Source organism: Lonchura striata, chromosome W, assembly GCF_050655825.1.
Source record: "Lonchura striata isolate lonStrDom1 chromosome W, ASM5065582v1, whole genome shotgun sequence".
Lineage (NCBI taxonomy): Eukaryota > Metazoa > Chordata > Aves > Passeriformes > Estrildidae > Lonchura > Lonchura striata.
The window spans coordinates 40,256,092-40,282,260 of NC_140743.1; the positions used below are offsets into that span (position 1 = coordinate 40,256,092).

The window sequence follows — 26,169 nt, forward strand, 5'->3', positions numbered from 1 at the left end:
TCCTCTACTGAGAGTGTTCCTCAAGACTGTAAAGCAGCTTGCTTTGCAGACAAAATAGATCACTTGGAAGAGAAAGAAAAATGAAAAAGGTTTTAAACTAAAGGCCATGAGGAAAACAAACACTATTTTCCCATACATCAAGAAGTTGTCACATAAGTGAAAAGAAAAAGTGATCACAGCATTGTTAGTGAAAATACAGAGAAAATTGATCCATTTCTGGCCATTACTCCCAGATCACCTGTCTTCTGTACTTCCACACCTAAGAGAAACAATGACTGCTGACTTCATAAGAATTCCAGCATATAGGAGAAGCAATAACTAAACACTGTGTCACAGCCCTCTACAGATTCCTGAAACTATGCAAGAAACTTGTCCAAAAGCTTTTGAATAATCTCTTCCAAGACTTCTACTTCTGTTAACCACTCCAGCTGTGCTGCCGGGTCAGCTCAGCACAGCAGGCAGACCGATCCTGCAGCACTTGAAGGACTTCAGTGTATGTCCTTTTAAGCCTGTTTAATTGAGCTCCAACTCCCTACACACATGCTAAAAAAGAAGGAATTCCTACTCTCCCTCCATACCCCATCAAACAATCAAAAAGATATATCCTCAGGACATGCTTTTATTGAGAAGCAGTGGAAGTAAGAAAAATTTGACTTGTTCCTGGATCATTTAAACCAACAAAAATTCCTACCACTATTGGCTGCTGCAGGTTTTGCAAAGGAAAGGAATCCATCGCTCAAGATCAATGGTTTCAAGATGCAGAATAACATTATATAAGAAAACTAAATTTATAAAAATCAGGCTTTTCATAATTTTATTTATACTATTAGCTAGAGAGAAAGCATACACATTGTATCTGTCATACAGACAATACATTTGCAGGTTTTTTACTATAAATTCTCTATACAAAGTCATTGCCAATTGATACGGTCATTGGTGGCATAGGGCTTAAAATAACCAAGAACTATAAAAACAAGTTTGCCATCTTGCCCTGAGTGGAAATGGTGAACAGATACAAAAACTGAATCCTATATATTGATGCAATATTATACATGATTTAATGGTATATGCAAGTAAAAAGAGTCATCCAACTTCTTTAAATAACTGCCAAATTTTAGTTGAGTAAAATCATAGAAGTCAGTAGTAATTATGAAAATATGATCCTTCCATTAGGTGCTTGTTATGCAATTTCAGTGGCAACTTTGCAGACTAGGTCTTTCATGTTATTTGAGTGTTAGCACTGAAAGCATCCATTTTCTTTAGTGTTTTAAAACTGACCTGTCTATATAAATAAAAATCTAATATATATTTTTTAAAAAACTAGTGAAGGAAGAGTCACTTTTTTTTCCTTGCTATTTTTAATCAGTGCCAACAACATATGTCTCATCTCCTCACTTTTTGGCAGCCTCTGTTTTAATCTGGAAAAATCATAACATGATTGTCAAAAAAATAGAGAAGTCTTCTGTTAACTATTGTTCCCTAAAAAGAACATCACAAATCAGCTGGAACTTTAAAGTTGCTACAAGGTAAATGTTTGTAACTAGTAGAAGGAATTTTCAGATAGAAATATAGATATAATATATATTCTGCATACAAACAGCTCCTGTGAGACTTATCACCAAGACGCCATAATAGAGAAGGAAAGTTTCAAAGGGAACAAACCCAATACTATGAAGTCTCTATAAGGCATTTACCTTTCACCTTAAGTCCTGTATTATGACAAGTTCTGAAAATAACTGAAATCCAAATGCTTAATTTCTTTCTGCTTAGAGCAAGATGGCAAACACATTTTTAAAACCTGGGTTTAGAAGATTAAGTAGAACAAAAGTAAATTATGTCTTCAGGTTATAAACAGTACTGTATTTTACAATCCATCACCCTCACAATATAATGGTCTGTAGCAGTGCAGCAGAGGGATCTCAGTCTAAAGGCTGTGGGTCTGCAATAGGCATGGTATGAAGTACTTCATCTAGAAGCTGGAGGGCACGGTGTAAGTGAATTTCAATCCAGCATGGTGTCTCTTTGATGCTCTGCCTTGGGTAATCAGGTCCCCAACCTTTTACAAAACTCATCCTGAGTATGCATAAGCGTCGAAGGTCATCTACACCAATTCCAGCAGCAGCTGACAAACCTAAACAGAAGTTTCAAGTAAGTGTTCAGACATGTTCTTTTATCATGTGTTTGTTTAGCCATTTCTGTTTGCTTGGCTTTTGCTTCACATACAAATCCCTCTCACCACAGCCAAGGCTAGTTCATATTTCTAGATCTCTGTTATAATGAATGCAGCAATTAATTTGCGTTTCTTATAATTAAATAATTAAATTTTTTTTCATCATTCTGCAATCTTGGAAGGGTGCTGAAATATAAAATTCTATAATAAAGCAGATAGGATGACACCCAATGTCTTACACGATGCAATACACGTAACCCTTATGTAGAAGTAAAAATACACTTATTCTTGATGTTTGCCAAATGCTGCATTTTCAGCATAGGAAATCAGACTGACCACCTCCAGGAAGCTGGATTAACAAACAACACTACTTACATGTAATAAAAACATGAATACTGCTGGCAAACTTCAAATCGCCAAGTATGGCTAAGACAAAAGTTAAATACATTTCCTTAAGATGCCTTCAGCAATTTGTAAGATAGCTGGAAAGAACCATGTGGCAATACAAGCAATACAGAAAACACTATGGCACATAAAGCAGCCTGAGACATCTAAGTACTTAAACTTTTAAAAGTACTTAGGTACAATTTCAAGAATCTAGAATTTAGTAACTAAGAAAACTCTAGCCCAGAATAACTTAAAAAAAAAAAACAAAACAAAAAACCAAAAACAACCCAACCACAAAAACCCCCACCCTCACACTCTCTTCTTCCTCTTCTCAGGGATCTTAAGTCTTCCTAAACATAGTCAAGGACTTTGTTGCCAAGTAATTCCTATTTTTTTGAGTAATACTTTTATGAGCTTGGATCCAAGCAGCCAAAAGTATCTCTCTTTAAAGTAATAGAGTTATGCTATTTGACCTTGTATATAACATGCTTTCTGTCATACTGCAACACTTCTTGCAGTACAATAAGCAGCCACTTCTGTATCTAACATTTCCTGAAGACTACAGAGTGAAAAATGGTGTGTGGAACGAGTACAAAGTGAATGAATACAGACTTACCAAAATGCCATCCCAGCCCTACCTTACCCCAATCCTGCTATTTCATTCCAAGTCTGTCTGTACTGTTGCAGGGGCAGTGGGTGGGTGCTGTTATGAGGGAAAGCTGTGTTATTTGTTTTCAGGTAAGGAAAAAAGGAAACCAAGAAGTTAATGCACTTACTAATGGCTGGGGCTATTCCACCTACTGATCCTGGTCCAGGGATGTTTCCTGCTACTGCTGCAGCTTGAGCAGCAGCAGCAGCTTGGGCCGTGGCAGCCTGCTGTTGCATCTGACGATGACACTGGCGTAAATCAAACACCTTTAAAAAAATAAAAATATCAAACTATTAGACTTACCAAAAGCAATAAAGAAAATAATTTCTCAACTCCCAGCCCCAATAATCTGGACCTCTCTACTCTCCCAAAGCAACTTGTACAATGTCTCCAAACACTTGGGTAAAGGCAAACCTTGCCTGACTCATCTAATTTCTAACATAAATAATCCATTAAAGCTGATTCTTAGAGACTCTTCTTATATGACATTATTTCCACTGGCACTACCAGAACTTGGCTGAACTGAACAGGCTACAGAAGTATCATGTGTGGGACTGACTGCAAGATCAAAGCATGAAGGCTACTACAGACTGATACAATCCTAACTTTTAAATCCCAGTATTTACAGATAATAGGCATATAAATAAAAATGGGTGTCAACAAGTCCATCTTAACTTTGTCGGACTTTATTCTTCATCATTTTACTGAAATGTGTTAGTCTATTTAAAAGAAATACCAATAATTGACAGGTGTGAAGTTTCAGCAGCTAGGTTTCAGGCTGGTGGTATTTTATATCTTTGTGATCAGGTTTAGCACTAATACATATACACAGGAACTCTGTTCTCATACTAGAAAGCTTGTAAAAAAATCAATGTAAACTTCAAGCAGTTTAATTAAAAAATGTATTCTTACAAGTGTGACTTGTCCTTAATAAAGTTTCAAGTATGTCAGAGGCACATCTAAGTAAGAACATCCTCAAAATAATTTGTTTCCATGCAATGTTCTGTGACCTCCGGATCACTTCATGTTCATAACAGTAACATGCACTTTAACATACACTTCTACTGCATTTATACCTAACTTCCCAACTTTTCTTGTTTTGGAAAGAGAAAGTAAAGAAACAGATAACCTATGCAAAAATTTTAGTAACAAATAATTTAAACCTGTAAGGCTTAAAATACAAAAAATGGCTATCGAGATTGCTTGTGACCAAATACAAAATTATTTACTTTCATAGTATCTAGATGACACTTGCAGTTTAGTCACTTTTAAAAGTCATCTTAAGTGACTTGTCAAATGAACATTTTTAGGGTTTTTCAAAGCCAAGTTATATTTATTTCAGTGTCTCATAGCTTCTCTAGCATTTACAAGACTCAAATACATGCTATTTCCCCTACAATTTTCATCTATGTATTTGTTTTGGTTCAGGGTAAATTTGGGAGAGAACTCTTAAAGGGGTTCTTTTAGAAGGTAGATTTAATTGGCCCCTCCGTCTAACAGGTTTGAGAAAAAAACACTTTTTTAGAGAAAAGTGGAAAAAACCTGTTTATTAAATAAGAAAATTTAAACAATATTAAATAATAAAACTTCTTGTTGCTTTAAAAGAGAGACAAACTTAGAATTTTTTTTTTTCTTGGGCTGCAGCTTGGTTTATTCAGTTTTTTATTCATTTTTCTGGTACTGGAAATGTTGTGGGCCAGGCCCGGCCCGCTGGGCTACAGGTGTGAGCTGTTGGTGCTTTTCTGGGTGTTTAGTGTAGAGCAGGTTTGAGTAGGTGTAAAGAAAATGAAAAGCTACACTCCAGGGAACTTCTTTGTTTCAGCTAGCTAAAATTAATTAAAAAGTAAAGGAGAGCTCTGTTTTGTTGTCTGTTTGCCTGTAGACAACACAGTTTAGGAGTAGGAATGTGGAGGAGTGAGTGTAGTTTTTGAAAATAAACTTTGTGGATTTTTTTCTTTATTTTTGAAATAAGTCTTAAAGGTGTAAAGCTTATTATTTAGTATAAACAGAATAGATGATTTGGGATAAAAGTATTATATAGTTAACTTAGGACATTTTACTTTTTATCTCTATATTGTTAGCTTACTACTAAAACTAATATATATATTCTAATTTTACAAACATATACATTCTATATTTAATATATAGCTATACACAGATAATGGTAGTAGTGTTTAGCAAATAGTGATATTTATACATAGTTTTTACTTAATTAGATTTTTTTTGAGGTATATATGTGGGTTTTTATCTTTGTATTATTTACTATGTGTAATTTGGTTTTTGAGTAAAGATAACTTTATGAATGGGTTTGTTTGTATTTGAGGTAGAATTTATTTATATTGTTTTTTCAACAAACTTTTGATATGTATTACTGGGACTTTGTTTTTATTTACTATATGTAAAGGTTTAGATTGCGTAGGGCCCACTCGATTGGTAGAGTTTTGGATGTTAATTAACCAGGTGGTTTTTGTTAGGTGTTGTTCTTAATTTTTGAAAGATCCCCCACCCAATGTTTTTAAGGTGTTTTTTAATAGTTTATTGTATTTTTTTTACTTTGTTTGTAGCTGGTGTATCTAGGAACATCAAACCAACCTTTATATATGCACTTGGGTAAATCTTGTGAACTGCATCCCCTGGTGCACGCCCTGCTTCTCTATCCAGGTAGTAACTCTGAACGAAGACTGCATGGTCACTGAGGCATCTAACCCACACATCACCTTCTCCTTTGCACTCCAACTGCACCCCTTTACCTATGTGCAACCTTAAAAAGAAAAACAGATCCAATGCATCTGTGTATACATACTATAAATAAGACCTTTCCTAAATAAACCATAAACAGTTCTCCAGCACTCTGCTCATACAAGGACTTGAAATTGTAGTTATTATCTTAGGTGTAAGTTAGCATTTGTTATGCAAAATCTGTAAACTTAAAATAAAATCTCTAATACCATGTAAAGATCTATGGGAAACACAGAATGCAGAAGCATAATATTTGAGTTGCAACTACCTCAGTCATTAATAGTACAGAGTTGGGATAATAAACACACTCAGTTCTGTTCAGAAGTGCAAAATCCCACAAGTATTCTAGAATAGAAAGTCAATCAAGTACATATACAAAACCACATTTTAATACAGAACTGTATGTTTGTTTGGATCACATTATAGTAATCTAGCATTTTGATTGTTACAATGCAACATTTCTGAAGACATGGAATAATTTTCTTCCTTTTAGTTTCAAAGGAGTGGAAAAAAATTTGAAAGATTGCTTCAGTTCCACATCAAAGCATAGCATGTGCATGGTGAGAATGAATGAAAATCCAACTAGCTCTCTATCAACCTTCCTTTGACAAATCTATATATTGCAGTTATTCTCACATCACTCTCTAGTGTGAAGAACTAATATTCAGTTTGCATATATAATGGCACGAGTTGCCAATTTTATCCTTGAAGGCACAGCCTTTGAAAGCAATGAAAAGCAACACGCTATTACTGCAAAGCTCTGAAGGGCTTTGTCACACAGTTCACATTTTGAATGTGTTACAGGAGCAGCCTAAAAAAATTTACTCTGGTATAGTTAATTCAGTTCAAAGAAGCATACCATACTTGTGATTTCAAAAGAGAGGCACACACTGAAGGCAAACCAAAATATTTTCAAATACCACAGACATCTGGAGATTTTGGGATCTGCAGAATACCTTGCCCTCTCAATGGCTTCTGTTCTATGCACGTTGGAAAGCTGGCCCAGGCAAAAACGGTCTCCTCCAGAAGGATCCACATATCCATCAACAGTAACAATTGGACAGCTTGAAGGGACCTTAAATGTTTCCCCGACTTGCACATCCATTTCAAAATATGCGATTGAGCACCAATATTCTGGAGCTAAAGAATATATACAATTAACTGACTGAAAGGCACGAAAAATCACAACAAACCCATTAAGACAATCAATCAAGCCTTCTGCAACTGCATTTGTCATTCAGACTAAGAGTGCACATTCATATAAGGAAGTTCAGATAGACAAAGACACATCTACTAGCACAGAAAATTACTACATACTACAGTGAACATGTGCTTGTCTTTTTTATTAAAGCACATATCAATGTGTAGAAGCCTGGGCAGTAAGGAGTTAATGCACTGCTATGCCTCAAACAACAATGACCATTCAAGCAGGCAAGTTAGAACATGATGTGCCTTGGAAAGGGGGGCCTTATGAAGGTACAGCAGCACCTTTCTGGAGCAAATTTTCCTGTTCAGGTCCATGGTGACAACACAACATACAGTGGAAGCTCAGAAGTGGGATCAAGGAGCAGGCAAGACCAATAGAGGGGAATTGAGACCACCAAAGGAACTTCAAATCCCCCCGACCCATTTCCAGAAAGATCCAGAAGAACAGAGTGCACATGCTAACTCACATGAAGAGGGAGGAACTTAATCCCAGGGCAGGGAAAAACTACCTATAAGAAGGTACCCCCACAGAGCCTAGGTGGCATCCCCAGGACTCCCTGTCATCTGTATTGATGCTGGACCCAGGACTGATGATCCCCTTTCCTCTCTTTCTGATCTCCCTTTCATTTTTCTATTTTTCCCCTCTATTTTTATTATATTATTATTATTAGCATCATCATCATTATTAAGGGGAAAAATATATACCAATTTCCATGCAGAGTACATAGTTTACTAATAAAATTTTGTGAGGGTTTTTTGTATCCTTTTGGCTTTTGCCATTCTTTTCTGACCACAGGCATCTACAAACCTTGGGTGCTCCTTTCCGTGTAGGGGTAGGACACAACACAATGCTAGGGTTTTTTGTAGATCTTACAAATCTTTGTACAGTAAGATTTTGTAAGCCATCTGGATTCTTGCACTTTATGACTATAGCATAAATAAGTAATACATATATGCCTATTCATGGCTAGGCTAGCAGAAACTAACTTTGAAACAGATCTGGCTTAAGATAGCAGTAATTACTTCCTATCCTAATTGAAGTCAGTTTTCTCTATCCTCCCTGCAAAGCAAACCAGATTTGCAAAGCAGAGCAACCAAAGAAAAAGCAAAGATCACATAGTGACCTTGTCTGCACACAGTCGGGTACAGGCTAAAACAAGGAAGTATTAAGCAAGGGAGCAGAACAAAATGGCATGTTTTAATAGCCAAGTGGTGCCTTTTAACTCCTACTATTTAAAAAATTGGCTATGAAAGAAAGATGGTAGTTGGAAGGATCTACTATGTTGTTTTGGTTTGATAAGGAAGTGAGCTTTTTCAGGAAATTGGGGTTAAACAAATTAGTAGTTAGATTTATATACCGATGTTTAAAGTGACTACTGAAGGCATTAGACACACACGCCTCTGAGAACACAGGGGGTTAAAAGCAGAAAACTCCCAAGAGAACTCTCTCTTTAGTTCCAGTCAGCAGAAGAATGTAGACCTCCCCTGCCCAGCTGCAGGCTGGGTGGAGGAGGGGTAGCCATGCAGCCTAAGAAAGGTAGGCCCAGGGTGTGAAAAGACTAGAACTGGGTCGGCCCCTGCAGACAGAAGAGTAGAGAGAAACTGAGATGCCTTTGCTCGCCCCCTCCCCCCCCCCCCCCCAGAGGAAGAGAAAGAGCGAGAGAGGCAGAGCCACCTGAAAATTTAATATCATGTGCCAGGAGTACCCCGGCAGAGAAGAAGGGAGGGGGGGTGGAATGTGCCCGGCCATGAGAGTTCTGAGCAAGCCAAAATTTCAGCTGTCCTAGAAGTCCGAGACTTTTAACCCCTTCTTAAACAATAAAAACTTTGTAAAACATTAATCCTCCTTCATCTGAAAGAAAAAAAAGACAACCTAGAGCCCAAAATGTCAAAATATAAAGAATCCCAAATAAAAATAAATTAGTGATTTTTAGCTAAACTTTTCTTATATAACCATAAACTAAACCAATTTCTCCTGCAACAAAGACTACATTTTTAAGAAGATGCAATAGCTAGAGCCAAAAAAGTGACCTGCTGCAGTAACACCAAAAAAGTAATAAAAGTAAAGTAAACAAAAAAAGATTAAAAAAATGTAATAGTGCCCTCTGTTTTCAAATAAGAAAATCTCTATTCTCAAGACCCTCAGCCTCAGGGGAGGAGAAAATAAGAAAAACTGTTATGGCAAAATAAAAAACTGTTATTCTTTAATCCTTAACAAAACATCCTTAAAAAAGAACCCTATAAACAGTTTCAGTCCATACACAGCATTAAAACACTATAACATAAAAAAAAAGAATCACAATAACAAATATTCTTCAGTTACCATATATAACATAAAGCATAAAAACACAAAAAATTACAATTGTGTTTCCTAAAAGTCTATAATACAAAAAAATCCTCTCTCCCCTAATAAACTAAATATTAATAATCTAAAAAGTAGTAACTTAATTAAAAGTTCAAATTTTATCTCACTATATTTTATTAAAAATTAAATAAAAAGAAAAAATATTTAAAAAAAATTTTGTTCTAAATTCAGTTTATATCTTTTATTATAGCTATAAATTAATATTTTTTTCCTTTATTTCTAAACTCAAACCTGCTCTACTCTATCCCTAATCACATCTCACAATACTAATTTTAAAAAGTGTATTTTCATAAAAACACTAACATTACACCAACATCAAACTATAACATATGTCTACCTGGACTTCAGCAAAGCCTTTGATACTGTCTCCCATAGCATATTCCTGGAAAAGCTGGCAGCCCATGGCTTGGACAGGTACACTCCTTGCTGGGTTAAAAACTGGCTGGATGGCTAGGCCCTAAGCATGGTGGTAAATGGTGCCACATTCACTTGGCAGACAGTGACTAGTGGGGTTCCCCAGGGCTCAGTATTGGGGCCAGCCCTGTTTAATATCTTTACTGATGATCTGGAAGAGGGATCGAGTGCACCCTCAGTAAGTTCACAAACAACACTAAGTTAGGTGGGAGTGTTGATCTGCTGGAGGGCAGGAAGGCTCTGCAGAGGGATCTGGATAGACTGAATCAATGGGCCAAAGCAAACGGTATGTGGTTCAATACGGCCAAGTGCCGGGTGGGTCCTGCACTTCAGTTACAACAACCCCATGCAGTACTACAGACTCGAAGAAGAGTGGAGTGGTTGGAAAGCTGTCTGACAGAAAAGGACCTTGGGGTGATGGTTGACAGCTAGCTGAACATGAGCCAGCAATGTGCCCACGTGGCCAAGAAGGCCAATGGTATCCTGGCCAGTATCAGGAATAGTTTGGGCAGCAAGACCAGGGAGGTGATTGTCCCCTCTGTATTCAGCACTGGTGAGGACACACCTCAAATCCTGTGTCCAGTTCTGGGCCCCTGACTGCAAGAAAGACATTGAGGTGCTGAAGTGTGTCCAGAGAAGAGCAACAGAGCTGGTGAAGGGTCTGGAGCACAAGTCCTATGAGGATGTCATGGTTTGACACGGAAGTGAATTTTCTCAGGAAGTTGGGGTCAAACCAACCAGTGGTCAGGTTTGGATATTGGCACCTGGAGTGACCACTGAAGGCATGGACACACCACTGAGAACACAGGGGGTTTAAAAGCAAGAACTCTCAGGAGAACTGTCTCTTTGGTTCTGGTCATCTGAGAGTGCAGACTCTCACCTGCCCAGCCATGGGATGGGTGGGGGAGGGGAAGCCACGCGGCTTGGAAGAGGCAGGCCAGGGTGTGAAGGGACTGGAACCAGGCCAGCTCCTGCAGACCGAAGGGTGGAGGAAATCTGAGATGTCTTTGTTCCCTCCCCCCACCACCAGAGAGAAAGAGACAGAGAGCCTGAAGGCACCTGGAAATTTACCAGCAGAGGAGAAGGAGAAGGGGAGTTGGAGTCTGGGCCCAGATTTCAGCCCTCCAGGGAGTCCAAGACTTTTAACCCTTTCCCGGGAAATGAAAGTTTTGTGAAATATTACTCCTCCTCGATTTGAAAGAGAAGAGAGACAGTCTGGGACCTGAGATGTTAGGAAAAGAATCCTAGGTGGGGGGATGATGATGATGATGGAGTGGCTTTTGGCTGGACTTTTCTTGTTAGCCGTGGACTGAACCAATTTCTCCTAAAATAGAGACTGCATTTTTAGGGGGATGCAATGGCGAGCCAAGAGACCTGCTTCAGCAACTACCAGCACAGGAATGGAGTGAACAGAGAAAAGCTGAGGAGGGTGGGCTGATGCCCTCTGTCTTCAGGAAGAAGATCTCCGTTTGCACCCTCAGCCCCAGGGGAGGAGGGAAATGGAGGGGACTGTGGTCCCAAAATGAAAACTGAACTGTCCTTTCTTTTGGTCCTTGGTGAAATAGAGATTTTCGGAGTTCACTTGAGCTAACAAAACAAATTTAACTTTTAGCTTGTAGAATCATGTGTTGAATTTTAAGAAACCTCTGCCATGGTACAAAGGGCATAGGGAAATGTAATTCTTTGAAGCTTCTTGCATAAAAGACAATACCAGAGAAGACCAGGGAATGCAAAGAACACAGATAAAGGCCCATCTGTTTCCCTGAATGTAAAGAACCCGGACAAGGAGGCCCCTCTGTTTCCGGGAATGCAAAGAACCCAGATAAAGAGACCCCTCTGTCTCCAATCATATCAAGGCTAACAGACATACTTAGATAAGACACCAAAGGACCAAAAGCGCATGTGCAGAGGAGGAAAGTTCAAAAGTTCAATCCAGAGGAAGACTACAATTTTCAGCCTCAGAAGACCACCAGAGACCCCCGCGGGACCACCACAGCAAACCACACATGCCCAGAAGGGTGTAGACCTATTTAGCATGAGAGGCGAGGACAGGCAGGGCTAGGGGTTGAATATGCATAGAAAAGTTATGTAATGTATTGCATATGGAACACCTTTGTGAATAAAGATGTGGGACAGACTGTGGCTCGGGGCACAAGTTTTTGGAGAGCTATCTCGCTTGTGCCGGACTCTGACGTACATATCCACTTCATAACTACATCGAGTTATAGAGTCTATTTATTTATTCCGTGTATCGCTTCAGTTCGCGACCACGAAGGGACGTCTCTGCTCACCCGCGGGTCCGGTTGAGGGCAGACACCCTCAGGCGCCGCGGGGCTTTTCCCGGAGGGACTCTGCGCCTCGGCTGTACACTGCGGGGAGCAGACCACAGCCCGTCAACAAGCGGATCAAAAGCGGTATGTATTATTTTATTTTCCTAAGGATTGGCACTGATAAGTCGCATTAAGACATTTTTGCGCGCAGGTTTGCCAAGAGGCTTGCAAGCAGACCACCACCGAGAGTAAGATCGGCGGCAGAGAGGTTCCACCCTGCAGCCGATAGCGTGGCTTGGGGGGAAGGAAGAAATCCCAGTTTAAGTGTGGTGTGTTTGTTACATCCGGACATGCGTGCTTGTATACGTGTGTGCCTGTGTGAGTAAAACAGTAGAACGCGGCGCGACGGTGCTGGAAAGCGCAGTGTGGCGTTGCTAGGATACCTAAACGCAGCGCGGCGGTGCTGGGAAAGTGCGGCGTGGCATTGCTAGGATACCTAAACGTGGCACGGCGTTGCAACATTGCTGGAACACGCGAGTGCGAGGCAGCTCTCAGCCGGCACTGTCTGATAGAGCAGACGGGCACATTTGCTTGATAGTGCAAGCAATGCGCATGCGCGGCGCGGGCTGTCTCTGGTGAGCGGGAGAGTGGCACAGGCTTGCAAAAGTGCTCTAAGCGCAGCTTGGCTGATAGCGCGTCAGGCGCGCGGGCACAAGATGCGGTTTGTGGAGTTGCTTTGAACGCCGCTAGCTAATAGCGCAGTTAGTAGGGACGTGATACAACTTAGGGCTTAAAAGCACTGCTTACAAGCATCGCTGTTTAGTAAGGGTCAAGAATCAGCTAAAAGTAATCAACGAGCCCAACAGGAGTTAAGTGTTTGCTGTGCGGTAATACTTCCCTTCAGAGTCAAAAGCATTTGCTGCTGAGTTCTTGCTAATTTGGACTGAAAAAAAAAAAAAAAAAAAAAAAAGCCACCTAGTCCCTGAAACCTGGGACATGTTTTAAAAAGAAGAACTAAGGAATTTTTTTTTTCTCTCCTTTTCCTGTTCTTTCGTCCCCAGTGGTTTGGATTGAACCCTTAGGAGTCTGTAAATTTATGTTAATGGTTTATTATGAATATTTTAATTTGAAATTATTATTATAACAACAAAAAAACCGATTTTTTTTATACACATTTGAACTGAATAAGTTAAGTTTGCTCTAAAAGACATAATGGGAGCAGAACAAAGTAAAGAAGTACCCAAGGCCAGCCCATTAGGGTGTATCTTAGCTCACTGGAAAGAAATAGCAGGCAAAGGGGGTGTGGAAAATAAAAAAAAGTTTAATCAAATATTGCTCCCATTGGTGGCCATTATATCGCCTAGAGAAGGGGACCAGATGGCCTCCTACAGGTACATTAGAGTATAATACCTTGTTATAGCTAATGCTATTTTTACGAAGGGAAGGGAAATGGGAGGAGGTTTCTTATTGTGATATGTTCTTCTCCCTCCGGAATAACCCTGATTGGCAAAGGGACTGTGGCATCAGGGCCCCCTCTGACCCCCTCATTCTGCCTCTTGAAAAAGAAAACAGAGGCAAAATGAGGAAACTTAAACGGTGCTGCTCGGCCTGTAGCATAGGACAGAGGTGCACCAGGACAGGTAAAGTTTATCGCACAGCACTAGAGGAACAAGAACAAGATCTAGGCAACCTATTTAGCCCTCACTTGGGAGAGCAAAGGGGAAGGGCTGGGAACTTAGGAGGGGCATCAGCACCACCTACATCACCTACACCACCTACATCACCTATACCACCTGTACCACCTGTTCCACATATTCCTCCCATTAATTCTATTCCTTCTCCTTCTTTGGAGAAGACACATGCTCCAACCCCTCCAAGCAGCCCAATTGCATCCCGAACCAGAGGACAAATACTGCAGGCCCCTTTACGGGAGACGGTAACATCAGGGGGAGAAAAGATACTAGTTAAGGTGCCATTCTCCACCCTTGATTTGGAAGCATGGGAAAGGGTTGCAGGAGATTACCAAAATGACCCAGTCAACACTGCTAAACGTCTACGGTACATTATGAAGCAGCACAACCCAGACTGGGGTGACATTCAACTGTTATTAGATGCATTCACTGAAACAGAAAAACAGTTGGTTCTAAAAACAGCAGGAGACCTGGTAGCAGACCACTTTAGACAACAACAAGTGGATCTAAGGGAACATTTTCCACTTCAGGATCCAGGCTGGAACCCAAACCAACCAGAAGAAAGACAAAGGCTAAAGAAATATCAGTATTGGTTTATATTGGGAGTGTAAAGAGCAATGCCTAAAACTATAAAATGGTCAGCTCTATATGCTATTAAACAGGGACCCTCAGAATCCCCCAGAGAGTTCCTAGACAGCCTGAGAAACGCAATGCGGTGCTATACACCACTAGACCCTGCATCTGAGGTGAGGATACAACTAGTTAATCTATTTTTGGGGCAGTCCACAGGGGATATTAGGCACAAACTCCAAAAGGTCCGAGAAGAAAATGCCCAGAATTTAGAAACTCTACTGGGGGAGGCTTGGAGGGTCTTTAGCAACAGGGAAGAAGGATATAAACGAGGGATGAAAAACTTAGCAGCAATAGTGCAGGAGGAGCAGAGAAGAAAACATGGAAGCAGGCAGGGCCCATCCAGGCAAGGCCCCCCCCGGTTGGGCAGAAATCAATGTGCAAACTGTCAGAAACAGGGCCATTGGAAGAGGGACTGTCCAGAATGGAAACAAAATGGTCAAGGGAATCAAAGGAGGGGGGTAGTTGCCCATGTGCAGGAAGATTAGGGGGGACTGGAGGAGACTACCCCAGCAGGTCCTCTGGTTGTAAATCTGAGGAAAAGTATCTGTAAATCTGTAAAGCTGGGGGAAATGGAGAAAGAAGTAAAATTCCTAGTCAATACTGGGGCAACGTATTCAGTTCTAAATACAGCCTTGATGCCCTTAGGGGATGATCATGCTATAGTTACAGGTGCCACTGGCCAAACTGAAAAGGCATTTTTCTTTAGGCCACTAAAATACAAACTGGGAAAGCAGTGGGGAATCCACAAATTCCTATATATGCCCAACTCCCCTGAGCCACTTTTGGGCAGAGATTTGCTGGGACAATTACAGGCAACTATTACATTTAAAAATGGGGAAATGACCCTGGAGGTAAATGCTCAAAAGTATGTAGAAATATTGAGTTTGATATTAACCACTAGTGAAATCACGAGGGAAACTGAAATTGATAAAGAGGTAATGGATCAGGTATTCCCTGGGGTGTGGGCCTCTGATGTACCAGGGAGAGCGAAAAACGCTTCCCCTATACAGATCAGGCTAAAAGACGGAAAGCAACTAGTCAGAGTTAAACAGTATATCTTGAGGAGGGAGGATAGGGAAGGAATTAGCCCAGTAATTGAGAACTTTTTGCATCTAGGATTATTAAAAGAATGTCAATCTGATTTTAATACCCCTATCCTACCGGTCTGCAAACCTGATGGGTCATACCGGTTACTACAGGATCTGAGAGCTGTGAAAAGGCTAACTGAGGACCTGTATCCTGTGGTGACCAATCCCTACACGTTATTAACTTGCTTAACACCCAAACTAACTTGGTTTACCGTTTTAGATTTAAAAGATGCCTTCTTTTGCCTTCCTATCCATGAAGTCAGTCAGAAAATTTTTGCATTTGAATGGGAGAGTCCTAAAAGTGGGCAAAGAACCCAACTTACGTGGATAAGACTCCCACAAGGATATAAAAACTCACGCACTCTGTTTGAAGAGTAAATTGCAAAGGAATTAGAGACCTGGGAAGCCCCTCCAGAGGAAGAGAAGCTGCTACAGTACGTAGATGACATCCTGATAGCCACATGGACGAGGGAAGCATGCGTGGTCTGGATGGTAAGCCTCTTGAACTTTCTGGGGCTCCAAGGGTACCGGGTATCAAAGAAAAAGGCCCAAGTAGTAAAACAAAAGGCAACTTGTTGCAGAAGATAGATAAATATGATTGTTCATAAATAATACAGCTAGGATGAGAACAATTCTCCCAGCAAGCCAGATGACATCCCTGCCTTTGAATGGGTCCTGGGGTGAAATGGATTGTTCCATCTCACCCCCCAAAAGATGTATGGTTCACCCCGCACCTCTATCCCTCCCCTAAAACATCAAGTGCCTGTAACCCCATTGGCCATGCCTTGTTCCAACCCGCCTTGAAGCCCCTTTATAAGGAGGCTTTGAGGGGCCACGTGGTCTCTTGGAACCTCCTCCCTCCTTTTGGAGCTTCCCCTCTCCTAGAATATCCTTTTGTCTCTCCCCTCCCCCATCCTCTCAAGCCCGGCCACGTCCTGCGTCTGGGAGCACGAGGCAGAACCTTCTGCACCCCCAATAAACCTCTTTCCTCAAGAGCAAACTTCAGAGATCTCTGCCTCCTTTCATCTACACCGTGCTGGAGCCTGATATTTTCTACAAACTGGCGCCCAACCAGGAAAAGGAATCCACACATCTACCTGTGGGACACCTCTCCATGCACGGTAACTAAATTACCTGTGGTAGCCTCCTCTTCGCTGTCGTGAGCATGGCATTTCGTTGCTAGGCAACGTAGAAGCCGGAGCTCTTTAAAGATTTGCCGAGGCAATCTACCGTCGAGCACCGCAGCCCGTTACTACCGAGCTTTCGGAGCTCTTGGAACTGCCTCGAGCACAGGAAACACTGCAGAGCTGCAGCAACCCTGAGCTCTGGGAGGAGCTTTGTGGAACATTGCCACGTGCAGAGAGCGCAGAGAGCACTGCCTAGCACTGCCTGCACTGGAAGCCCCGAGGGGGAAGTCTGGAGGTCCCAAGCACGGAAAAGCCGTCCCGGAGAGATACCCAGAGCTCTGAGGGGACCCCTGCGAAGTCCTGAGCACCAACAGGAGGTACGTCGGAACTCAACAGAGGACTCTGCTTTTGCGACATCGAGGTGAGCTACACAGGTCTAAAAAATGGGACAATCCCACTCTGCCCTTGATAGAGATCTCTATAAGCAACTTAACCATCTCTTACGTAGCTAAAACAGTACCTTGTCTAAGAAAGAGTTAAAAAACCTTCTGGAGTGGACCTTGCTTAACTTCCCTCATGCTGAGAGGTCAGCCGCTTTTACCAGCGAATTTTGGGACTCGGTTGGAAATAGGCTTTTTATTGACACCTCACGACGATATCCCAAAGCTTGTAATTTGCTCCCAGATTTTAGAGCCGTGGCAGACTTGTTTGCCCCGCAGAAGCCGGTCCCGACCACGTGGCCGGCCCGCGCGGTTTCTTATGACTCCGCCCCGGCCCTTCCCGCCCCCGTCGCGGTCCTTCTCGCCCCCGCCCCAGCCGCCCCTGCCGCGGCTGCCCCCGCCCCCATTCCCCCCCCCCCCCGCACCTGCGGCTCCCTCCGTGGCCCCCGCGGCCCCCCCCGCGCCGCTTGCCCCCATCCCCCGCCCCGTGCCGCTCGGCGCAGACCCTTGCGGTGTCGGCAGCTGCGGCCGCCCCGGCCCCCCCCCCATGCCACAGGGCCTGTGCCTGCTCCTGCCCTGAGACGTCTCTGGCAGCGGCGGTCGCTACTTTCGCTGGCCTGTTACAAAGCAACATTGCCACGTTTTTACAAACACTTGAACCGGTGCTGGCCGCAGCCGGCTTGCCACCACCCGCACCGCAGGAACACGTGACCACCCCCCAGTCCCGGCGCCACGGTGGCGATTGGCGGGAAGCCCCGCACCGCCCCTCCAGCCTGAACCCCGGCCACGGGGGGACGCCCCGGGGCCCCGTACCGCAAACCTGCCACCCTCCGCACCCGTGAATATGCCCCAGCCCCCTGGTGGCGTGGCCCCGACCCTCGAGTCCCCCGGCCTCTTCAGCAGCGTGGTAGACGCGGCCGCCATGATGCCTTGCTGCGCGGACTCAACAACGCACCCCGCCGCCCCTGCGGCACCTCTGATGCAGCCCCCCGCTTCCCACACGCCCCATACCGCGGTCTGCGCCCAGCCAGAGCCCCCGTGCCCTCCGGCGGTGTCGCCGGGGCCCCCAGAGCTGGCAGGGGGGGCCCCGCCGCCGCTGCTGCTGCCAGGGCCGCCGGTACCACCACTTCCAGGTTCGTCGCCGGGTCCCACCGCGCGGACCCGCCTGGATCTTCTTGCAACCGCATCACAAATAGTTCCTTCCTCACCACCACCCTCGCAGCTTTTGGAAACCCCCTCCAACCCTCCAGCCAGCCTGCCGGCAGCAGCAAAATATGACCCCACAGCATCCTCTGCATATGCCTCTGCGTCCTCCCCTACGCTGTATCCACATTTAACAGCTGCAGCCCCATCCTCCATATGTCCTTCCGCACATGTCGGTTCCTCCCTGGTGGCTTTGCTTACAGACACCTCTCCTCCTGCCCCTCCACCCCAGCTATCAGCAGCTCCTGCACCCAAACAGACATCTAGCAATCCCAAGACATGGACAGCTATTCCTTCCCAGGACTTGAAAGAACTACGAAAAGCTGTCAATGAAGGCAGTATCTCCTCTTCATATTTTAAACAGCTGTTAAAAAGCATTCCCTGGAAAGGCACATGATCACACCTGATGACTGCAAACAGCTTGCCTCTACCTTTCTTACTGACTCACAATATATACTGTGGGACCGCAAATGGAAGAGAATCCTTGCGGGACTATTAACCACATATAGACAGAGTACTGATGCAGAACTTCGTGCCCTCACCTTGTCTAAGTTAACGGGCGACCCACCTGATGATCAGATTGAACATCAAGCAAATTTACCTAGAGTGGTGCTTGATGACATAAAGACGATGGCTCGCAGAGCCTTTTTGCAAATTCAGCCCACAGGAACTTTTGAAAAAGCATACAATCTAGTTATCCAAGAGCCATCTGAGCCGTTCACCGCATTCGTAGACCGGCTGATCCAAGCTACAGAAAGGCAATGTGGTGATGATTTAGCCTGTCCAATGGTGATACAGGACATCCTTGAGAATAATGCTAATGCACAATGCAAAAGAGTCATCAAGGCCTTAGGGAAAGAAAGACCTACAGTGCCTGACATGATTGAAGCCTGTAACTATGTTGGGAGTCCACATGACGTGGCAGTAGTTCAAGTAAGTGAATTTGAAAAGACTCTGGAAAAAAAATTTGAAAGGGCTCTTGCAGCACAAGCAGATGTGCAGACTGCACAGGTTAAAACTCTGGCAGAACAGGCAGAAGCACGGGACCAGAGACTTACTGAGTTTATGACTGCCCTGCATCTAAACTCCCAGCAGCAATACAACACTATGGCTGTTATGCAAGCTGCTGTGCCTTCGGGACCCTGCTACTTCTGCAAAAAACCTGGCCACATGGTGAAGACTTGCCCAGAAATCAACAAGAGCCCACAAGCGCCAGATTTCTGCCCCACCTGCAAGAGAGGAAAGCATCGAGCCTGGCAGTGCCAATCTCGACAGGATGCGGGTAAGAGACCCAATCCAAAAAACTCCACAGAGAACGTGCCGCGCCATCGCATCACGAAACAAATAATGGCCCCCCAGACTCCAGAGGTAAAATTTGTGAATACCCCGACCCCAATGCCCTTCGCTTCATCACCAGCACAATCCCAGCTAATGACCCAAGCCTATTATCCCCAGGGACCTGGTGCACTCTGGAAACCTCCAAGCAAACAACCTTCTTAAAGGATGATGGCTATGACTATATCTCAACAGGGATCACCGGGCCCTCGCAACTCAGGCAAGACTTTTTAATTGTCGGTAAAGAAAGGAATAGCATCCTGGGATTACTTGTTCTGCCTTGTATAATGTCTGTTAACTGCAATGAAGAATTGTTAGTGCTAGCCAAAGCTTACTACCCCCCATTGCATATTCCACCCAGAACCCCTATAGCCATTGCCATAGCACTGCCTATGGGAACTATGGACCGAATGCCACCACGCTGTTTCCCGGTTGCTTCTGAAAATCCTGAGGTCCTATGGGTTCAACACATAAGTGAACAAAGACCAATGCTAACTTGTGAATAATCAAATGGTGGGGTCTGAGTCAACATCAAGGGGATGATTGACACGGGGGCAGATGTTTCGGTAGTCTATTCTTACTATTGGCCAACTGATTGGAGGTTGGTACCTCCCCCAGGAACTCTCACAGGCATCGGAGGTGTCACTCCGTGCTTGCAAAGTGAATCGATGATCAGTATAGAAGGGTCTGACAGGATGAAAGCATTGATCCATCCCTACGTAGTGCAGAAACCCATCACAGTATGGGGAAGGGACTTGCTTTCTGCATGGGGAGCAAAAATTGAACTGGGTTTTTTGTAGGGGCCACTAAAGCACTCAGCACTCTAAAATTGACCTGGAAGACTGACACCCCTGTCTGGGTCGACCAGTGGCCCCTGCCAGACAACAAGCTGAGTGCTCTTAAGAACCTGATAACTGAACAACTGAAAAAAGGACACATTAAGCCCACTAACAGCCCCTGGAATTCACCTGTGTTCGTAATCCATAAGAAGACCTCTGACACTTGGCGATTGTTACATGATCTCAGAAAAATCAACATGGTGATCAAGAACATGGCCCCTCTCCAGCCTGGCCTGCCCAACCTGTCCATGATCCCTAGAGATGGGCCTCTTATAATCATAGATCTGAAAGACTGTTTTTTCCACATCCCACTGCATCCAGATGATGCCCCTCGTTTCACCTTCTCTGTCCTGAGTACAAACTTACAAGAACCACTCCAAAGATATAATTGGCTTGTTCTCCCACAAGGTCTAAAAAATTCTCCTACTATCTGCCAATACGTTGTAGCCCGCACGCTGTCTCCAGTCAGTGAAAAATTCCCGCATTCCGTTATCCTCCATTACATGGATGATCTGCTCATTGCGGCACTAACGCAAAAACACATGACAGAGACTTGTAGTTATGCTTTGCTGTAATAAAAAAGGCTGGACTAGTGATCTCTGAATCAAAAATACAAGAAACTGCCCCCTGGAAATATTTGGGTTGGAAACTGACAGATCAATCGATTACTCCCCAAAAGATACAAATCCGAACTGATGTTTGCACTCTGCAGGACTTACAGCAGATTTTAGGGGAAATTAATTGGGTTAGACCTGTCCTAGGAATAACTGCTGATGAACTTGCTCCACTTTTTGATTTGTTAAAAGGGGACAACGACCTCAGATCCCCCAGATCTCTCACTCCGGAGGCTCACAAGGCCTTGGAACACATTACTGATGCTCTGCAGAACGGGCAGGCACATCGTTATGTTCCTGGTCAACCCTTCTTTCTTGCAATCCTCGGGGAAAAGTTGAGACTGTGCGGTCTCATCTTCCAGTGGGATCCCTCTCTCAAAGATCCATTGTTAATAATTGAATGGGTTTTTATTTCCTACAGGTCACCAAAGACAATCCTCACACCTTTAGAAATGATGTCACAGATCATCATCAAAGGCAGAGCAAGGCTCCTTTCAATAGTGGGCTGCGAGTTTGCAATTATCTATTTGCCTGTGAAAAAAACCTATTTTGATTGGGCAATGCAAAAGTCAGAGGACCTGCTGTATGCCTTGCTTGATTTCCCAGGCGCTTGTTCAATTCATTACCCAGCGCACAAAATGATCAAAGCTAAACTATGTTACAAGGAAAAGCCCATGATCAGTGAAGAGCCTCTAAACGCAGTCACTATCTTCACTGATGGGTCAGGGCGAACGCACAATTCAGTTACATGGCTGTTGTGGTTTGATATGGAAAGATAATTTTTTTTGGAAGAAAGAGGTTAATTTAGATATTGACTAATTGAAAGTAGATACGCTTTTGAGAACATAGAGGAGTTGAAAGTAGAATTTTCAGGGGAACTTGTTTTTTTGGGTTCTGGTTAGTGTGTAGTGTAAATTTCCCCTGCCCAGCTACAAGCTGGGTGGGGGAGGGGAAGTTCTTATGGCCTGAAAGGTAGGCTTTAAGGGTGGTGGAAGGATTGGAACTGGGCTGGCTTCTGTAGATGGAAGGGTGGAAGAAATTTGGGATGTTTCTATTTCTCCTCTCCTCTTTGTTTTTTTTTTTTGAGGGGGAGAGAGAAAGAGATGTAAATTTTTTTTTTCTTTTTTAGTTTGAAAGAGAGGAAGAGGGACACTTTGGACTTTGGGATGGGATGTTGGAAGGAAGAATTTTGGATGGGAGGGGGATAAGGAGTGGCTTTTAGTTGGACTTTTTTATGTTAGCTATAACTTGAACTAAATTTTTTTTTTTAAGAGGGACTGTGTTTTAAGATGCTAGTAAGTTAAAAGACTTGTTTTAGCTAAAAAAAAAAACAAAAGTAGAATAAACAGAAAAAAGGTTAGGGGGTTTGTGGTGGCACCTCCTTGCTTTAGAAAGGAAAGAGAAGAGAAAAAGATTTCTGTTTTTGAGCCTTTGGCCTCAGGGGAAAATGGGGGGGGACTGTGGTCTCAAACAATGAAAAACTGAACTGTTGTTTTTTCCCTTTTTGGCAGGGCATCCTTGAAAGGAAAAATCTTAAAAGCAGTGACTATTTATGCATTGTAGTGAGAGCACTGTGCATAGAAAAAAAAAGAGTTACTATGATAAACTTTTTTTCCGGGCGGTGCCATGTGTGACATGGAAACACAAGATGTGAAACTGTGTTTCTTGGGGGGTCTGTGGCACAGGAGAGACTCTGTTCCCTCGATAGACTGATTATCGGTTGTTTGGAGGGTGGAAACCTGATTAGGGTCCAGATTGTGTCTCACTGTAGTTTATTAGAGTTAGGTGGTGGGGGGAGGAATATTTTACAAGGTTTTCATTTAGATCTTTGTGTGATTTTTTTTCCCCTTCTTTAGTTTTCTCTTTTCTTTTGTAGTAATAATTTAATAAAGTTTTTTTTTCTGTTATTAAGCTTGGGCCTGCTTCGCTCTGTTCTAAATTCCACTTCACAGCATTCAAGGGAGGGATCACATTTTCATGGGAGCACTGGCATTGTGCCAGTGTCAAACCATGACAATGGCAAAATACAAATACTAAAACCTGGGAACAAGATGTTCAAAAAGTTGAAGGTTCTCCTCAAATTGAATTGGCAGCAGTTGTAAGAGCATTTCAGCTCTTCCCAGAACCTTTCAACCTGATCACTGACTCGGCATACGTTGCTAATGTTATTATGAGAATTGAGGGATCTGTTTTAAAGGATGTGAACAACGACAAGTTGTGTCTTTGGCTCACCTGTCTGTACCAAATTTTATCACACAGAACTAATCCCTATTTTGTTTCTCATATCAGGGCCCACTCTGGTCTTCCAGGATTCATGGCAGAGGGAAATGCACGAGCTGATGCTTTGGCATCAGCAGCGTCTGATGAGGAAGGTACAGCAGGCATTGAAAACTCCACCTCAGTGCTTGCTGCAACCACCTTGCCAAACACGATTGAACAAGCCAAATTAAGCCATGCATTCTTTCACCAAAATGCACAGACCATCAAACGAGACTTCTGCATCTCCCTAGAGCAAGCACAAAATATTGTACAAGCTTGCCCAAACTGTCAACAGGTGCAACCCCTCCCCCTTTCAGCAGCCACCAACCCGTGAGGGTTGGAGAGCTTACAGAAATGGCAAACAGATGTCACTAAGTATCCCTCTTTTGGGAAACTTAATAACATCCATGTCTCTATCGATACATTTTCAAATGCAATTTTTGCCTCTGTACATACAGGGGAAACAGCCAAGCATGTATGACAGCATTTCTCACAAGCTTTCTCCTATTTAGGCGTCCCCCAAGAGATTAAAACTGATAATGGTCCTTCATACACCTCACAGGAATTAGCCACATTCCTGAATGACTGGGGCATTCGCCATACATTTGGCATCCCCCACTCCCCTACAAGCCAAGGAATGATAGAAAGAACACACCAAACCCTAAAATGCATTCTAAATCAACAAAAAGACGGAATAGAGCAGGCCACACCTCAAAAGAGGTTGAGCAAAGCCCTATACGTATACAATTTTTTAAATAGCTCTGCAAACGAGCCTGACCCCCCCATTTACAGACATTTTTCTAAACAACAAAAAAGCAAAAATAAAGGAGCACCCCCCAGTTTTAATAAAAAACCTAGATTCAGGGCGAATAGAAGGGCCATACAACCTTGTAACATGGGGGAGAGGGTTTGCTTGTGTTTCTACAAGTGAGGGACTCAAGTGGGTCCCAGCGAAGAATGTGAAGCCCTACCATGCACCAAAATCCAATGGCACCCTCACACCTGGCAGTGCTTCTACAAATGCAAGCCAAGAAGCGGGTACTCAGACCTAAACTGTGCAGAGCCGAGATGAAATGACCTGCCAGAAACAACTCAAGAAAATGATGGACATTTGTTTGCACGTGCATGTTGCTTTTGTTCCCTTGTTGTTGCTTTTGTTCCCTTGCTTTGGTTTTCATATTAAAGTTTCACCTGTAAGTTAACCAAAGACAAATGCCTGGGTTGCTTTAGCCAAGTCTGCAGGCTCTGGTACCATCTGTCTAGCTAACACAAGCCCTAATAGACTCTTTCAACCTGGTTAATTAGAGAACCTTCCCCAGAAGGTTTTGATAATGCTACCTCAGCTAAATTCTTCCATTACATTAAAACAGTCAAACAAGTTAAAATGCTGGATCAGTAAAGAAATAAATGCCACCTCTACTATAATCAGTTATCTAGGTCAACAGTTTATCTGAAGGTTTGAGCTTTGCACACCTTGGCTGAAGGAACTCTGTAAAGTAAGCTTGATTGTTTTAAAAGTAATAAGTGTAGTTTCAGTAGCAATATCCTATATACCCCAGAGTGTGCAAAAAGTAGTAATTAGGTCAGTGTTTAGCTTTCAAATGGTTTAACGAAACGGGGGAATTGTTGCGGAAGATAGATAAATATGATTGTTCATAAATAATACAGCTAGGATGAGAACAATTCTCCCAGCAAGCCGGATGACATCCCTGCCTTTGAATGGGTCCTGGGGTGAAATGGATTGTTCCATCTCACCCCCCAAAAGATGTATGGTTCACCCCGCACCTCTATCCCTCCCCTAAAACATCAAATTGTTCCAACCCGCCTTGAAGCCCCTTTATAAGGAGGCTTTGAGGGGCCACGTGGTCTCTTGGAACCTCCTCCCTCCTTTTGGAGCTTCCCCTCTCCTAGAACATCCTTTTGTCTCTCCCCTCCCCCATCCTCTCAAGCCCAGCCGCGTCCTGCGTCTGGGAGCACGAGGCAGAACCTTCTGCACCCCCAATAAACCTCTTTCCTCAAGAGCAAACTTCAGAGATCTCTGCCTCCTTTCATCTACACCGTGCTGGAGCCTGATATTTTCTACAGTAACTTATCTGGGTTACGAAGTCAGTGCTGGACAATGTACCCTGGGCCAAAGCCGGAAGGAGGCAATATGCCAAACCCCAAAACCTCAGACTGTAAAAGAACTACGAACTTTCCTAGGGATGATAGGGTGGTGCAGATTATGGATCTATAACTATGGGCTGTTTGTGAAGCTCTGGATGCTGCAGAGCTGTGGCAGCAGCCGTAATGAACATCCAAGAGGCACGTAAATTCACCCTGGGCCAGAAAATGACTGTGCTAGTGTCCCACACGGTGTCTGCAGTGCTAGAGGTGAAAGGCGGACATTGGCTTTCAACACAACGGTTCCTGAGATACCAATCTATTATGGTGGAACAAGATGATGTGGAGATAGTGGTGACTAACATTGTCAATCTAGCCTCCTTCCTTAGTGGAAACCAAGTAGAACCAGTGGAACATGACTGCCTGGAGACCATCGAGGGCCACATATTCCAGATGCCCTGACCCGAAGGGCACAAAAGGCCAAGATAGTTGCTCTAACTCGGGCCTTAGAAATAAAAATAAAAAAATAACATATATACGGACTCAAAATATGCATTTAGAGTAGTGCATGCTCATGGAGCCATCTGGAAAGAGAGAGGACTGCTGAACTCTCAAGGGAAAAACATTAAACATGCAT

At 43.3% G+C, this 26,169-nt stretch overlaps 1 protein-coding gene across 5 annotated transcripts in view; it reads right to left on the reverse strand.

The window, feature by feature from the left end:
- LOC146763185 (SMAD family member 4) overlaps positions 1–26,169 on the reverse strand; it is a 70,816-nt gene that overhangs the window by 15,798 nt on the left and 28,849 nt on the right. For 3 of the 5 annotated variants that reach the window (XM_085571073.1, XM_085571071.1, XM_085571074.1), the window contains 3 exons: positions 6,902–7,085; positions 5,799–5,967; positions 3,334–3,472 (listed from right to left, as the gene is read on the reverse strand). In XM_085571073.1, coding sequence (XP_085427199.1) covers positions 3,334–3,472; positions 5,799–5,967; positions 6,902–7,085 — 492 coding nt within the window. Of the gene's footprint in view, positions 1–797; positions 2,132–3,333; positions 3,473–5,798; positions 5,968–6,901; positions 7,086–26,169 lie in introns of those variants that run through there. The other 2 variants (XM_085571075.1, XM_085571072.1) reach the window with 1 other exon arrangement.